This window comes from Tachypleus tridentatus, chromosome 11 (assembly GCF_004210375.1).
Source record: "Tachypleus tridentatus isolate NWPU-2018 chromosome 11, ASM421037v1, whole genome shotgun sequence".
NCBI classification, from domain to species: Eukaryota; Metazoa; Arthropoda; class Merostomata; order Xiphosura; family Limulidae; genus Tachypleus; species Tachypleus tridentatus.
Window position 1 is genome coordinate 75,862,432 of NC_134835.1, and position 18,784 is coordinate 75,881,215.

The 18,784-nt window shown below is 34.2% G+C and overlaps 1 protein-coding gene across 1 annotated transcript in view; it reads right to left on the reverse strand.

Annotated features, from left to right (window-relative positions):
* Positions 1 to 13,091, reverse strand: part of LOC143232497 (rab-like protein 2A) — a 35,106-nt gene extending 22,015 nt beyond the window's left edge. The window contains exons 1-2 of the mRNA XM_076468046.1: positions 12,933 to 13,091; positions 1,147 to 1,176 (exon numbers count right to left, since the gene is read on the reverse strand). Of these exons, the coding sequence (XP_076324161.1) occupies positions 1,147 to 1,176; positions 12,933 to 13,060 (158 nt within the window). The 5' untranslated portion in view covers positions 13,061 to 13,091. The remainder of the gene's footprint in view (positions 1 to 1,146; positions 1,177 to 12,932) is intronic.
* Positions 13,092 to 18,784: the final 5,693 nt, after the last annotated feature.

The following is an 18,784-nucleotide window of genomic DNA, read 5'->3' on the forward strand; positions in this document are numbered from 1 at the left end:
ATGCAATATATACATAAGGGTGAAAAACTTCCTGATATATTGTTGATTTCTGTAGCACGTGTAGTGCAGAATTTGAACATTGAAATAGAGAAATTAATACTAATATAGAACAAAAAATATTTTCAAGTGTTTTTTAAGTTTTTCTTCATGAATAAATTATTGAAATTTTATGATAAGTAAAAAATTGCAATTTTGGGTACATTTTCCAAAAAAGTGTATACAAGCAGTTACTCTATTTTCTTGTTCTTTTGTTTTTTTTCTCTTCTTTCATGAAAATAAATGACAACAATGATGGATCTTTTACAGTTTCATTGTTTTTTGGATGAATAATTATGTTGGCCTTCAAAATATGTATAATTCATAATGTAACACCTCTTTGGACTCCTTCAGTTGTTTGTCTTTCTTCACTTTCTGCTTGATTTGACTGATCTTGAACTTCTCATAAGGGAACTCTGATGGAGTTTGCCTCCTTTATTATCTCATATCTTTCTTATAGAACATTGGTAAAATATGGTAGAAATTCAGCAAGTTCAGGTAAGCCCTGGATTGGTCTCTGTTACATTAAGAGAGAATCAATGCAAAAACATTTAGCCAATTCCACTTTTTCAAACTTAAATATCCTCTTGGTACTGAGAACATATTTGTTCCCCATGTTAAAATACTGTAAAAACAATCCCTTTCTTTTTTGTAAAATTGTTTGTACTCATTATTCAAGACTTCATGAGGAATTTCTACATTGGTTTACCAAAAGAAAACTAAATACCATAACTTCTTACTCAGTTTGATACCTTCAAACTATAAACTTAACCTAATCACATTTATCACTACCCTTAATCATTGAGATTCTCACTCAAAAATAATTTCTCAGCAAAAATGCTAAAGCATAATAAAAAAAATAAATAGTCATTTAAGAAATGTGACATGAAACAAAATAATTCAACTAATTTTTGTGCATGCACATGTATAAATATACACAAGTATCCTTTTAAATTTTTCATAGCAAACTTCAATTCAATAAATCTGACATACTTTATAGGGTTTCTGATATCAGAGAGTACTATTTCACTAGTACAACTTTTACAAATATTTGTGATACTGTTAATCAATATATACATGTAATGCTTTTTACTGTTTACAAAAGGATACTATCCATCCATTAAAAACCTTTCCACGAGTCTGAAAAAATAAAAAGTTTTTATCATAAATACCTACATGTACAAAAATTTACAAATAAAATGAGCTTAAACTTTTATTGTAGTTACTTTTGGTTTTCACAAATAGCCTACTTTCCTTAATTAGCAATAAATGAAAAAAATCAGTGAAACATACACATGAATATCTCATGCACAGACTGGAGAATAAAACATTAAACAAGCCAAAATAACTCCATTTTTTATCTCTATGAAATTATTAACACATCAATGCTTTGTCAGTTACTAATGGCTAAATTTGACCAATATCTCAGATTGCACAGCTTAGAAACTCCAGTTATATACAACATTCACTTACCATCTGTTACTCGTCACTGGTGGCTGTTTTTAACATACAGCAACAAACAAACCTAATTTTGTATCTTAAATTTTGAGAAATAGTGTCAATGCTTATGGAAAGGAAACTCCAGGTTTAAGATGATCTCAAAAATGACGATAACTCTGAATTCCATATTTTTAATACAAATAGATAACTACTTCATGCTCATATTTTCATATTGAACTTCTTAGAATGTATTTAATGTTTACAGAAAAAGCTTTTATGAATTTATAGTTCCATTTATATTTAACGACTACAACACAGTTAATTTTACTTAGGAACTCTTATCTTTAGACAAAGGAAAAACAAAGGAATTTTAATAATAGACATTAAGTAGACATACTATGTATTTAATTACCATATGCTACTAATTCAAATGATAACAAAGTTAACATTTTCATGTAATGAAAAATTACTTTTGATGAACACCTCTTTACACAATTTAGCTATATTCTTCAGCACATCTACCAGAGAGAATTGTATACCACTCGTCTTGAGGTAACTTCCACCTAATTCCACGTCTTGTGACATTGCATGATAATATCATCACGTGACAAAAGCCTTCCACCAATAGGAGGACAACATACCTCAATATTCACTAACTCTTGCTATGCATTTGCACTGATGATTCCTCATTTTTTAATAAAGCAAGTACCAAAATGAGCATCAGAAGTGGAAAGATAGATTGAAATGTACGTGTGTGGAAGTATCTATTGGAAATACATTTTCAGGTAAGGAAAATGTTAACTTCTAAAACAACTCACCTTTACGCACAAATTAGCTAGTATCCCATACTGATATGGTGGAAGGAACAGTGCTAAATATATCTAGGTGAACACCCTTCAGAAAGCATCAATTAGCAGGAGGTTTCATTGGAGCACATAGGTGGAGAACATCTTGCCTCATCCATGGTATACTCTGTCCTCATATAGTAAAAGGGGCATAGAAGCCAAATTTGTGTTGCAGAGATGGGCAGAATTAAAATATAACCATACAAGTAATTGGGCAGCCTACATGTGCAGTATGGCTGGTGCACATTCAGTCCATACCCCGTATGCTCACCTCAACTGTATGGTTAGGCTCTTAAAAGAATAACATCAACTGTGGAAGGAAGTCATGTGACAAGCATCTGTGCTCACTTTAACTCTACCTTCAGACTCTATTGGACAGGATCTAGCTGCAGGGGAAGAATATAACAAAGATACATAACAGATTCGTAAAGAGTTCTTGCCTAACTCTACCACCACAGTCTACGGAAAGAAGGTAAATTGTTCAGGTAGTAAGGACCAATATAGAGCCAAGTCCCCTCAATCCTACGAACAGACAAATGCTACAGAAAAAAAATGTGATATATAGATAGATAGATAGAGAGCTCATCTCAATAACTGGCCAGATATTATGGAACATATTTTATCTGCCAGAAAAATGCACTGTTATGAGGTATTAGTCCTTTTTCTTTTTTATTGCATGCTTATCTCAACTCTTCTTGACAGACTTAAGCTGTATAAGAAGGATGCAGATACCATGAGCGATATATCTGATTTATATGGCGGGTGAGCTTCATTACATTAATTGTGTCACCATTGCTCCACTTTCTGCTGTATTTGTAGGTTTTCCTTGTTATAGTCACAAAGGTTGAGTTTCAACCAGTGAAGGTTCTCTATGTTCCACCACCCCAATAGTTAAGAACTAATGAGTGGCAAGAATCTCTCATACTCTACTCAATGAAGGTAGAGACAAATTTGAAAAGAGAAGACACAGAGAAGTTTGGATGCCCATTGGTTTTTTCAGTCCTAAAAGGTATTTTACTGGAAACAGTGAAATAGGCAACCATGAAGCCCTATTTTTAAGTCAGCAAGCATGAACCAGAGAAGTGGGAGGCACACACACCTCCCTACTGCTGGCTTTTTCATTATTAGTCCACAGAATAGGTACATATTTACCACAAGGATACTCCAAGATATCTTGCAAAACACTCCATCTCTAAAAGAGTTGATGAAAAGCCAGAATGGATGATACGAGCACTCTCAATTATCCTGGTTTGTTAGAGATTTTGGTTAACAATACCCTTAGAAACAACACCAACTACCTGGTGGAATCCTATGTAATCAAAGAATAGCTGTAAAAGTAAAGTAATACATACTCTTTTCAAAGATGACAGAGTGTCAGAAAAATGATAACATGTGAAAACCTAAACCATCACGATAAAACAGGAAGTATGATGAGGCCTAGCTGAGAAATTCACATCCATAGCCTAAGAATGAGAAACAGAGGACCGGAGATGAAACCCAGAGTGCAAAAGAGTGACAAAACTGTCCAAGATAAATGTGTCCAACCATTGGTAAGTCTCACAGAAGATTCAAGGGTATAGAGGCTATTTCATCAATAGAATATAGACTGACTAAGAGAGGCAGTCTCACAACCCAAGACTGAAGCTCATAGTGAAGGATACGAATAGGTCAAGTCAATGTTTAATGCCCAGAACAAAAGGCCCATGAACACAAACCACAATGACAACTGTAGCAGGAAAAGACCTTGAAATAGGCTAAATGGAACATGAAAAAGAGAACCATTATCAGGGACAGGAATGGGAATATGCCGAATTAAGAATGAGAAGGTCAAGCATATTGATGTAGGGTGAACTCTTGTCCAGCATCTAAACACCAGAAGTCTTATCCAAATCAAAAAATGTATCCCAACCAGAGATGGAAGCACCAAAGAAGAGAAAAGTGGTAAGGGAATGCAGGGTCCAGTTATCATAACAATTCCTTGAGAAGCTCATAACAGAAAACAAATGGCCCCAAGAAAAAAAAATCTTTGGCCCACAAAGTCCACTGTAGGAGATATAGGAGAGCATGCCCTAAAGGAATGAAGAGTTTTATGAAAGCCAGAGTCTCCAAGAGTAAAATAACCTTTTATTCAGGGAAAGAACAACAAGTACAAAACCTGGTGACCAGATAAAGAAGACAGGCTAAAGTATGTGGTTATGAAAAAATAAAATGCCCAAAATACTCAACAGTAACTAATACTGGGATTTAGATCCCAAGATTAGTTCCCCTCTCTCAACTGAATAGAAACCATAAAAGGGAGATAGGAGAAGAGGAAATATCCAAGAATAAACTAACAGATATAAATAGTCAAAGAAAAGGGATGCTAGCCCCAGTTCCTAAATATGGCAAGTGAAGGCCCTCTACAATGCCAACAAATATAAGAAAAGCCAACACTAAGTCAAAGGAAAGAGCAAGGAATGGGAAGATGCAAATAACATGAACAGAACAAGAAAGCAAAAGAAGGACAGGCCAAAAGATGTATCTGACACATCAACCATGATCAACCACAGACTGGATGACGAAAAGTGAAAAGGAATAAGAAAAATTAATTTAATTGTAGAAATGGCAAATGACTGTTGTCAGAAAATGGGACCAACAGCAGGAAAAAGAGTAAGGTGCCCAAAAAGGTGTATATGTGATAGTCACTGTCAAGAAAAGTGGCAAATGAGAATTCTAGTAGGTGGAAGATCAGAAAAAAAAAGGAAGGCTTGGAATTGAGAATGGAAATGCAGAAAGGAAACTAATCTAAATGAAAAATAGGAAAAAAGGACAAAGTTGAGAAAGTGGAAAACTCGGAAAGATAACACGGACTGAAGTCATATAATATCAGACCAGGTCACCATGTAGAAAGGAACAACCCTGAAGACATCTGAGTAATGGAGCAGAGCCAGACAAGTAGTAAGTATGCAAGGAAAAGGAAGAGATGTACAGTAAAAAGGAATGTAACCCAATCCAAGCAGTTCTGACTGCAGAGTGACAAAGTGCAGAGGAATGAAGCAGAAGAAGAGGTCAAACAGAAAAAGAGAACAAATGTCTACAGAAGCCATCAGAATCATTAAGTGCCTCAGGTAAAGGGTGGAGTTAGAAGGAATATAGAAGGACAGAGAGAAAAAAGACAAAACACAAATATGGAAAACTAGAAAATGAAAAGAAGGTAAAAGGCTTAATTTCCAAGACAATCAGATAGATACCAATAACAATAACTCAGGAAAAATTATAAGGATATCTAAAAATCAAATGCAGTAAAAATTTGAGGGGAACAAGGCATTTGAGCAAGGGAAAGGAACCATTACATGAAGGAAATAATAAAAATAAGCTAAGCAAGGAGAAAAGACAGATAAACCAAGAATCTTGAGACAAAGTGAGAAAATGAAAAATAAAAAAAACACAAACAAAAGGGATCTGAAGGAACATACCTGGGAGGGGTATCCTGGAAGACTAAGTATAAATCACTTTCACTTAAGTATTCATGAAAAAAAAATACAGCTTTTAAAACAAAAGATAAAGAAAACAAATATCAAAGTTTCATTAATTAAGCATATCTCAATAACTTGAACACATACAACAGCTTTAAACACATCTGTACAATACAATGCAGAGGATAATAAAGATTCTTGAGTGTAAATGCATAGGGGAATTATTGCTCATATTATGTCACCCTTCTGTTGGTAGGTAGGTAGATATTTCACGTTCTTTGGCACAAAGCTACTAGGCTATCTGTGCCAAACAAGATGTAGTACACTATAATGGTATATGGAAATTAGGGTAAAAATATGTAAAATTAAGACCTGCCAGGAATACTGAAGCATTAAGTTCAAACTTGCTGTCAGTCACCTGAAGTTGGCCTTTCCAGTCCTGGGTTCAGGTCAAAATGAAAATGAAAACATGTAAAATAAATCATGCTAAAACAGTATATAGTCCAATAAAAGCCTTAAATTAAGTTGAAAAACCAATGGCTCTTAAAAATGTAAAATCACGAGTGGGAAAGATGTCAAGGTTTTGGGGATGCACTGAGCAGTTGTTTGGACAATACAGTTAGTTACTTCTGCTACATAATCATCTATCGATGATTTACATAAAATGGCAGGATCAAGTTCCAAGAGAACAGTGAAAGAGGGCCAGTTGACCTGGTCCAACTTCCACCGAGGCACACGGGTCAGGTGGCATTGACCACGGCCAATTTCTCTTAATATGATAGGAAAATGATCACTTCCCCCATGGATTGATGTCAACCTTCCAAGAAAAGCAAGTGAAAAGTGAAGGGGAGCATATAAAAAGATCTATAGCAGTAAATGAATGACTGGGTGCATGAAAATAAATGTAAGATCCAGTGCTGAAGAGAGACAGGTTGTGATTCAAGAGCATATGCTCTATAGCATGTTTCCTCACACCAATACTAGAACCAACCCAGAGAGGATTATGCCCTTTATGATCCCCCAAAATTAAAAAGGGGGTTAGCATTTGCTCATTGAGGGTATCAAGGCCTGATTGATTGTAATGTTTACTGGCGGTAAGGTACAGAGAGTAAACAGTGATAGTACAACCCAAGGAGATATAGATGGCTACAGCCCCCAAGAGCATGTTCAATGACAAGGACCAGCTGGGCATATACTGATCAACCAGCAGTGCTTCTCCCCCATGTCTTTGTCCTACAAATGACCTGTCATTTCTGTATAAGGAGTATTGTTGAATTGTGACTGTATTAGTATGTTTTAAAAAGTTTCCTGCAAAGAAAGACATTTGGGATGATAAAAGTCAATCAAATCCTTGATGTCATTCACATTTGATTGAAAACCTTGACAGTTCCATTGGATTAGTGTGGCCATTTTTATTTATTTTGGAGGAGAATATGGCAAAGAGGCCTTCTGCTTGCAACCTTGTTTTTTTTCTTTACTGGATGTGGGTCCGTCACCCTCTACTGATCCTGCTCTCGATCAATGTCAGTGTTTGTTGGCATACGTTCTAGTAAATGAGGGCATGAATGAATGATTTGTTTAATTTTTGGAGTGTAAAGAGAGGAAGACCCCATGGAAACACCTGAACTTGAACAAGGTAAGGTTGGGCAATAACTGGAAGATGTGGCAGTGACAGAGATAGAAGTAGATACTGATTCGTTAACTCTTGATTTTGGGTAGTACTAGATTAAAATGCACTGTTAAGGATTCTGTATGAGGCACAGAAAGGTCTTTTTGGACTTCTACTGTAGAGGTGGAACAGATTACAGCAGCATAAGTCTAAGACAGAATTGAGAATAGTAATTTCTGAGCCTCTGGGTTAGTAATATTGCAAACTGTCTTTAGACATACTTCTTTCACTTCTACCCATTTAGGGCAAGAAGTAAAATAGGAAGGATGTGGACCATTGCAGTTAATACAATGCAGTTCTAGTTGGCATTCAAAAGCATCATGGTCTTTACTAGCACAACAGGTACATGTCAAGGAAACACTGCAAGATGTTTTCGAATGACCAAATCATTGACAATGGAAACATCTAACAGGGTTAGGAATATAAGGCCGTACTTTACAATTCAGATACCCTGCCTTGATTGTGATGGGAGGACGTGATGTTATAAATGTTAATATTAGAACATTTGTCAGCTCCATAATCCCATCTTTACAAGTAAAAATTCAGCACACAGCTGTAACACCTTGGCTAGTGAAACCTGTGAGGATCTCTGACTCAGGAATGGTCTTTAAATCCTTTCAACACTAACTTTGCTGGAAGAATTCAAAGTAGAATGAGGAGTAACCTCAATGGGTATATCCCCAATGGCCTTTGATTTCAAGTGGAGTTTGGAATGTTGTGATGAAAGTGTTTCCACTAAAAGGTCCCCAGACTACTGCAACTTTTTCACTGATTTAGGAGAACCAGCAAGCCCTTCCAAACCTTTATGAATAAAAAATGGAGACATTTGCCCTAAAGGTTTTTCAGTTAAAGAATATATAATTAAAAATCGCGGGACAGATTCAAGTTGCAAGTTCGACTATACATAGTCATCAATGCATGGTCGTTTGCCAGTAGTCGGATTTTTCTCTACGTTGTCATGCTTGGCTACTTTTTTTATTTGAGGGGTAGCCATAATAAAAAAAAAAAGAATATTTTAGTGCCCACTGACTTCACCCACCATGGAGCCCTATGAGAGGATGAACTACAGTACCATATAAGGTCACTGCAATGATGCCAAGGTGTTGTGAGCACTGTACCCAAAAACCAGTATCAGACATAATGTCCATAACTCCCCTTGAGGACGTTCAATGCTGGCACTCAGTTGACCCTGGCCCAAATGAACTAGCCAACTGATCTGGGGGAGGGGCACCCAAATACTGCCCTTCTACAGGAATTCAAGGTCAAAGTGGTGTGTTGGAGTTGGACCCCTCAACCACCAGGATCCTCTCCTCCCCTTCACAGGTCACCAGGCCCAGCAAACCTGTAGGTGGATATTTAGATCCCAGAAGAAGTAAAATGAAGTACAGAACCTCCTCTGGGAGGTCCTGTCACCATGTACAGGAATCCACATCGAGGGAGCCTTCTGTTGGTGGAGTGCTTTTGTTGTTTATGGAAATAATCATGTAGTAGCACAGTTTACATACAACTGTTTAAAATTATATGGGAGTTATCTCAAAGCGAGAGTCATGCAAATCTCTTTGGGAAATATGCTAAGGAAGACAGTTAATTTATGTGTAGAGGTAAGTTAATTTGGAACGTAATTTTTGGTTTCTTTCAATTTGGTAATGAGATTTCACCAAGTTGCTTTTTATTATGTTTTAAATATACATAATTTGTTTGGTGTTTGAAAATTTTCATTAATTGCACTTTTTACTTGCATTTCTTAAACACTTTAAAGATCAATGCAGGTAAAGAGTGAGTCCCTTAAAAAGCTTACTTAATGTATTTTGATATTAATAATTTATTTTGTTCAAACATTTTTTAAAATTGGGATAAAATAATACTCTGCCAAATCTTTACCTACTACTATAGGAGTATTTTTGAAGGAGCCTCTGTTATGAATAGCAAAAATAATTGCATCCAATTATATAATATTCAAACTGAGAGCTGAATTTTAGAATTTTGTAAAAATTGGTCAAAACTTACAGCTGAGAGTCGGAACTTTGAAATCATATTATTACTGCAGTTTGCAACTAATTACAGAATACATCTTTATTCAGGTATTTTCACATAATTGTTTAATATTTTCCTATAGTTTCTGTATGAACTTCATCATATCAACAATCACCAGATGTGACAAGAATGTAAACATGTGCCAACCCTTTTACACACTATAACCTTTGTTCTTAAGTTTCAGCTAGCAAGTATCTGTTTCTGTATAGACTAGTGAAGGGTAGTCTATTCAAACGGGTGATATAAAAACTTGTAAAAAAAAAAAAAAAGTGACTTTGAAAGGCTTAGGATCGTATGTAAACTACTAATTGCAGTTTACAAGTTAATGACTTTTGAGATACCAGACTAAAACCTTTAGTTTAAGTACAAATGTATGATATTTCCATAACTCTTTCAGTTAGGTTGTCATTTATTTCTTGTCAGCTTTTGTGTTCTTGCCATTATCACAGTAACAAGACAGCAATCATAAACAATAGAAGTCTGGCCAGTTTAGTAACAAATACTGCACTATAAATAAAGAACACTGTGTTTCTATGCTCACTTGCATTTATTTTATTCTGCTGACCACAGTTTGTTTTTTACTAACAGTCCTCAAACTGCATTTTGCAGATACTTAAAACTTTTCTATCAGACAAAAGCATTCATGAATACTATATATAACATACTATTAGCATGCTTAACTAGCTGCTCATAATACTCTAACTTTTGTTCATTGTAATTGCTTAGCTTTGTATTATTATCTTGTTAGTTTTTTCAACATATTTGTTGGTTTTTAGTCTTGTATCTGTATGCAGTAGAATGAACAAATTAAACTTTGTATCAGAGAATGTATTTCACATCTTGTTTCTCCTAGCTTCTTTATTATTCACATTAAAATAAGTTCAGTGCTCAACTAAAGTTGTACTAATAACTAAAAATTTCAAATATAATATTTTCATTTGATATAATCCAGTTTTCAATTGCTCTGTGCTTCATCTGGCATAGTATTATAAATTATCATCTTTCAAATGGAAAGTAATATTTTAATAGCATGATTTTACAATTAATCTTTAACAATATTTGGTTAATTGTGATTACCATACATTGTCTTTCAAGAATGTAATTCCTTGAAATTATAGTAAATGATTGAATCACTAACTGAAATATTAATTCTGAATAAACGTGTCTGTCATTTAATGCCTACTACCTGATTTTTCTCACATTTATATAATGCAAAAGTGAGTTTTAAGTCTTTTACTCAAGGCAATATCAAGTATTTTTTCAACTAATCTTACAATTTAACAATATTATAAGTTAAAATAAGTTGATAAAAATTAACATCTTTAAGAATCTGCCTTACATAATAACCTATCTAAAATATTAGTATCAAGTCTGGATACATTGTACAAAATATTTTTTGGGGTGGGGGAATAATCCTAATACCCATTTGCTCCAACTTTTTTTCTATTTTATAATTATTTTCAGAAACATACACTGAGAATTTAAAGAAAAACATTTTCTCCTCTCCACCATTAAACTAGTTTTAGTTTCACTAATAGAAAAAGACATTAAAAATTATTCACAATCACTCAACAACACATTGTGAAGGATGAATGTGAATAATACAGCTTATAAACAAGTTTTAAACACACTTCATATTCATTTATACAGTTTTTGAAATTTTGTTTTCATGATATTCTTCACATGTTCAAGAAATCACTTCAGCCAATAAGGCCTAGTATAACAATCTTACAAACATCACCTGAGTCAATTCTGAGATATAATCAATTATATCACACCACGACAACCAAAACTGAGAAATACTGATTGACTAAAACTGATAAAACTACACCTGAAGTTCAAAGGTTTAAATTGACATTATTTTGTTCAAAACTATTTTACTTTCCTCCTAGATGGCTATAGGTGCCACATAATGCTCTGTTATATTCCATAAATTTACAAACACTAATGTTTTTGTTCAGAATTAGTTGATATCAACCCAAGATACAAATTTACAAAATGTTTATGTATAAGATTATAAATAAAATTTTACAAAATGAATTTCAACTCTAAAAGTCTATTTTATATTTGTTTGTTAAATCAACAGAGTAATTTTACCCTTTGATGATTGTGATACTCAATACTGCCTAAGAATCATAATGATACATAACAAAGTAATGAAAGTTTCAAACATGTACAATGTACAAGACAAATTACAGTACCTTCACAGATGTTTATTACATCTACTATTCTATAAAATTTGTACAATTAGTCTACTTTGCAATTTAAACCAGACAGTTAGAGGTGACATTACAAATATCTTATATGACTCATGCTTGGTACTGATGAGACACAAAAATATAGTTAATAAAAATGAAACAAAAAGTACAATAAGTTTTAATTTTATAAATATATATAAGGGTCAACATATACTTAGCCCAACAGCCATAGTAATATAAATATTTATTGTTAAAAAATGTATTGAAAGTCAAAATTATAATAATAAAGTAACTTAAAATCTAAAATATTTTCCTCTCATGCTATGGGTAAGTTACATTTTAAACAGGATCATAAATTTATTACACCCAAGATGTTTCAATGAATAATAATTAATGTTAAACTTGTAACAAGTATAATGATCTGCAATTTCACATTATTTTGTTAACATTGTGATAATGCAAGAAGCAAAGTGTCATATACTTTTGCACAGAAGTTGTTAGCTGGTAAATTTTAGTCAACAAGGTAAAATGTTTTATTAAAAAGCAAAGTCTAAGATCATATTTCTTATTTAATCACTCCCCTGTCAATGGTAGTTTTATACACATCTTCAAATTATGGAAATAAAAAAAGTTAATTTGCAAACATCTGTTCAAAACTCTTGATGAGTTTATATTCCATTTATGGCCTACTTTCACTTATTCAGTTATTGTATTTAACTTTTGAAATTTAACAAAATACAAAACATTCAGGATTCAGTCTTAAGACAAATTACGTACATTTATTACACATAAAACATTAAATATTTAAATGATTACACCAATACATTTTTCACTTGCAAAGCATTAACTTCTTCCAACTGTTACTGTACTAGTTTGCTTTGAAAATGTTAATTCAATATTAATATAATTAGGAGTCAAATTCAAATGAAGCCACAGACCTATCACAGTATCAGTACCATAATATTAAGTTAACAGTATTACTTAGTAATACTGAGGTAATTTAGTGCTAATATAATATTAATATTAGCAATATTTATTATATGTTTTACCTTATAGGCTATAGTGTTAACATATAAGACACTGCAAGCGATACTGATACTATAGTAGAAAGTTTACAAATTACATTACACAAGTACTCGTAGTTGCAATACTGATACTATATTAGTACTAATATTATAGACTCGTTGGTGAAATACAGTTAAGCTTTCACCAAGATATGTTAATTAATAAACAAAAAAATTTCTGCACAACCTACTTGGATTTCCCGACAGCGCTGTCTCCTAAACAAATAACTTTCACTCTGTTGCTTCCATCAGAAGTTGGGGTAGAATAATCAGGTTGTTCAGAAACCGAACCATTTGCAGCCATTTTCACCTCAAGCATGCGAGAGGTGGTTCATGGGAAGTAATTCGTCTGCTAGGATAATTATAAAAAGTGAAATTATTATTTCTGTCTGAGACACTAAACTCCATATAATACTGCTGAGTGATATAAACGGGGAAAAAAATGCTTATCCAATTAACCGTACACTAAATCGCTTTGAATTAAGACTGAACATATTCAACTAGAATAAAATACAATCTTATGAACAGCAAATCTTATACGATATTTCTGTATCATATTCTTATGCACTTGCTAATTGTTCTTCTTTAGAAATAATAATCACTCGACTCGTAATATGAGAGTCGCGGGTTCGGATCCCCGTCACACCAAAACATTCTCGCCCTTTCAGCTGTGGAGGCGTTATAATATGACGGTCAATCCCACTATTCGTTGGTAAAAGAGTAAGCCCAAGAATTGGTGGTGGGTGGTGATGACTAGCTGCCTCCCCTCTAGTCTTACACTGCTAAATTAGGGACGACTAGCGCAGATAGCTCTCGAGTAGCTTTGCGCGAAATTCAAAAAACAAACAAACACAAAAAAATAATATTTTTAGGTAATGTACACTATATGGTTTTGTTTGTTGTTTTTTTTAATTTCTCGCAAAGCTACATGACTCAACACAAGCAGTCCCTAATTTAGCAGTGTAAGACTAGAGGGAAAGCAACGAGCTATCACCGCCCACAGCCAACCTTTGGGCTCCTCTTTTACCAATAAATAATGGCATTGATCGACACATTATAACATTCTCACGGCTGAAAAGGCGAGCGTGTTTCGTGCGGCATGAATACTAATCCGCAACCCTCATATTACAAATCGAGCTCCCTAATCACCTGACCATGCCGAGCCCCGATACATACAAAATGTATATCTTATTTTGTGCAAGTCGTCAAAAATGCAATATATCTTAGATGTTCCAAGATGTGTTCAAATTATTCAAAGTTCATCATGCGGAGACAAAATTAAGTTTCACGTAGATTTTTTACGATATGTTAAAAATGTATTGCCCTGAAAGGAAAAATATGACCAACAATTTAATGATTAATATTCAAAATAATCACCGATTATTTATCGGTAGAGTTACATGCACCTTTAGTATCTAATATCAGTATGTGTGATATTAGACTCTTTCTTGAGGTATAGGCTCATTAAACGTCACATGGAGCTCAATATTTCTATGCTATATTATGGTAACCCTATTACTAATGATTACTGCTATTATTCTTATTGCATGTTAAGACGCTTAATTTTGATGATAAATTAGTGTAAGGTAAAATGAAATTAAATGTGATATAGTTTCGTGTGATCGTTATCTTTGTAAATAAAGATAAGTTTAAACTCATTGCAAAATACATTCATCATTAAGGTTGATACAGGAACATGTGTTACTCAGTATTGCAAGAAAATTAATATAATCTCGCTGTTTGTGTGTAATAATGCAATATATGTTTTCCGCGTTTATTTAAATATAAACATATGAGGTTCTAATTTCTAACGTAAAACAGTTATGTGATTTGGCAGCTATGTTTTTGAGGGTAAAATGCGTGAAAATGCATTGTATCTTAACGTAAGGTCTCAAGATATCAGGTAAATATATGTTATGTCTGTAAAATAGTTTTAAAATCTGGTTAGCTGGCATGTTCAACCGTATGTTTGATGGATTCTGTAACCTATTCAGCCATACTGTTGATGAGAGGATGATACAATGACGTGTGAGTCATCGCCACACTTATCATGCAACATAATTTTGCAAATTGGATATTGATGTTGACTCATTTATGTAAAGGTATTTGTGCAAGTTCTTTGAAGCCCCCCGCTAGTACAGCGGTATGCTCCGGATTTACAACGCTAAAATCAGGGGTTCGATCCCCTCGGTGGGCTGAGCAGATAGCCCTTTGTGGCTTTGCTATATGAAAAACACACAAACACACACGCAAGTTCTTTGAATCATGTTCATCTACTCTTTGGCTAAAGTATCAATGGCGCAATCTGTTGAAGTGTTAATCATACTATTGGGTAAAATAATTAATAATGCCCAACAATAGTGATTATTGCTTTTAGTTTTTGAGATGGACCAACTATAGTCAAGACTCTTCTCAACAAGGAAGGGTAAATGTATTTCTGGTTGAGTTGTTCATGGTACGAATGGTTTTACTTTGAGAAACAATCTGATTTCAGTTCTTACACCACCTCTCAATGTCTCAATATGACTATGACGAGAGAAGCTGCTTCCGTCATTAACAGAAGTGTGAGACACTCTCTACGGTTTCATTCCTTTTGTGGTATGTAGGCATACCGTACATTTTCTATCTTATTATATCAATGTAGGAATTACACAGTTTTTGCTTACTCTGATTCTATGTAGCTTTGCATAACAAGTGATCGAGAATATCGTTGAGCTATTTTGCTGCAGTTATTTTTTGTTTCTTTGTGGTTCTCTAATAGATAACACCTGTTTTACAAAAGAAATATTGCTGTAACTTCTCATATTGTGTTAGCACATCAACAACAGAATACCCTTCACTGACTGATAAACATCAAAAACCACAAATTCATAGGTTCTAAAAATGTTATATAAAAATAATTTAAAGCATGAACATAAAAAAGAAAGAAGCAGAAATTAGTGAATTTGTAGAACAGAATCATTATTATTATGTAAATTTAAATCTTTAACGTAACTCGCAAGCTTCTACTCTGAAGTAAAGACGAGAACTGGATGATGGGTTAAATGCCATGGGAAAAAAAGCATAAATAAATAAAACATGAAACCGGATTAACGTTTGCACAGGGAACTTAAGGGTGCCATACCCCATGTTCACATTATCGTAACTCTCAGTCACGTGAATGGTTCATGTACCTGAGGAGAAAGAATAATGTATATATCATTTGGCTTTTCATTGTTTGAAACATATTACCAGATATAAACTGTCAAACAGACTTTCACTTTTGCTAGGTTCCAAGTATAAATTGGTTTGTTTGAGATGTAGATGTTGTGATACAGATTATTTGTTTTCTAGATTTGAGGTTGTATTTGTCATAGATTTTAACTTTAGCAAAAAAAAAAAAGTTAAAATTGAAAATAAGTTAAATAAATCTCTCTTTCTCTTTCGTGGGTGTGTAAATCGACTACATAAGTATTTGTTAGTGTATTTGTATATAAGTTTATAATAATTGTGATTGTTTACAAACCTGTGTCCAGTATTTTCCTTTCCTGCTGACTCAATGAGAGGCAGAGAAAATACAGGTATTACTCTATAATGCAGTATCTGATAAATTATCCTGTTTTTTGTGGCTTCCGCAGGCTACTCGATAAGGACAACTTTAGAATTCCACATATTATATAAGAAGGGAAAACTTTCTGACAAGAGTTTGATACTGATACAGAAGAGATAGATTTTCTGTGTATGAGAGTGTTGTTTCCTATTAATAGTGAGAAAGACACTATTGACTTAGACATGTGACGTCATAAGTAATTAATATGCAAATAATATATTAATTTATAATCAATCCTTTACTAGTTAGATGTAAATTAACAATTAGCATAACGACGACTAAGAATATTTTGTACAAAGGTGTAAGACCATACCTTTAAGTATGGACAACTTGTTCAAAGTGTTCATTTTTTTACGATGTTTTTCATGATTAAAGACATTAACCTTAATTTGGAGAGAAATAAAAACAGTTAGCTTTATGGCCATTTATTTGGTCCGGCATGGCCAAGAGTGTTAAGTCGTTTGTTTGTTTGTATTTGAATTTCGCACAAAGCTACTCGAGGGCTATCTGTGCTAGCCGTCCCGAATTTAGAAGTGTAAGACTAAAGGGAAGGCAGCTATTCATCACCACCCACCGCCAACTCTTGGGTTACTCTTTTACTAATGAATAGTGGGTTTGACCGTCACATTATAACGCCCCCACGGCTGAAAGGGCCAGCATGTTTGGCGCGACGGGGATGTGAACCCGCGACCCTCAGATAACGAGTCGCACGCCTTAACACGCTTGGCCATGCCGGGCCTTTGTTCTTTTGTTTTATTACAAGTACGCTCTTGCTCGTGACAACATCTTTTAGTAATTTCACACCAACAGTTATATGTTTGTTTTAAATAGGAGTTTATTTCCTTTTATTTCTACACAAAGTTTTATTTGTTTGCTGTTTAATTTAAACATAGTTTATTTTAGTTTCCAGACTTAACACCACGCAATAATCATTACCATCAGACGGTCAGCAAGGCTTACGTTTATTTTCAAAAATTAAATATTATTTCATTTCGACCTCACACTATGTCGTGTCTCTTTTATCACACCACAAACCAATTACTAAGTCTGTCCTTCCACATACTACTAAAGGCTAAATATAGTGTATTAAATAGACTTTTTTTGATAAATTAGCAAGTTATGTATTAACCACTGCCATTTTAAAATCCTTGTGGAACGGTATTTATCAGAACTACATTTCGAAATTTTTTGGTGTTGGGTATACAATGTGATGGAACTGAAAAGTGACTGCTTTGGGTATGGTATGTTACAGCTCTTTTCACATTTATTCATACTCTCCAACGATCATATAGATGGGTTCAGGCTGGAGGTTTAGAACTTATAAGACGAAGATATACCTTGTAGTTACTGTCATTAGAAAACAAAGGAACATTGGTCAATTAAGAGAAACAGGACAGTGCAGAAAGAGACCTGCAACAAATCATTTCTCAGCTGTGGCCCGGCATGGCTAGGTGGGTTAAGGCGTTTGACTCGTAATCTGAGGGCCGTGGGTTCGAATCCCGGTCGCACCAAACGTGCTTGCCCTTTCAGCCGTGGAGGCGTTATAATGTGACGGTCAACCCCACTATTCGTTGGTATAAGAGTAGCCCAAGAGTTGGCGGTGGGTGGTGATGACTAGCTGCCTTCCCTCTAGTCTTACACTGTTAAATTAGGGACGGCTAGCATAGAGAGCTCTCGAGTAGCTTTGCGCGAAATTCAAAAAACAAACAAAACAAACAAACAATTCTCAGCTGTGGCATAAAAAAGAGTGGCTTCTTTTAACATGTGCAAATTCATAAACACAATAACTAGAGGCAAATCGCGTACACACGTTTCAAACATCAGTACGGAATGTAGCTAAAATGGATCGTCATCTAGAAAAGTGACACAAGTACGAATACACAAGTATCTTCTGCAACGCATTTGTTCAACCATCGCATAGAATGAAATTGGTTTTCATGTCTTCTATGAGACATGCAAGTCCAAAAAGCTGGATGCAGTATTTATGGATCAGACTGCTGAACGGGTGCTGGAAAACTGTCGTTCTCATACTCTAAATGTATTACGGAAGTCAAACAGGGAAGAGTGGTGTACTTTAGAGATGACAGCCTTACGACGGATCTTTCTGTAATGGAAACTACACTACTGCAAAGCTATTATCAAGATGAATTAGTGCCAGTTAAAAGATTAATGGATATTAGGACTTGGATTGTAACGACGTAGCAAGGCTTCAAAAGTATTTTCATATAACGTATTTAACCTCTATAAGTACATGAACATCTTGTTATTGGTAAAGTCAGATCACTCTATACTTGGTAAACCTTGAAATAAATTATAAATGCACTCTTTTCTACCTTAACATGACCAGTTATAAGTTATGTTACCACTTGAATCTCAGTGAAAAGTATTTATTTCTTGTAATTACACAAAAGTTGGAATAATATATTCCATAAAAGCAATAAACGAGCTTTTCTA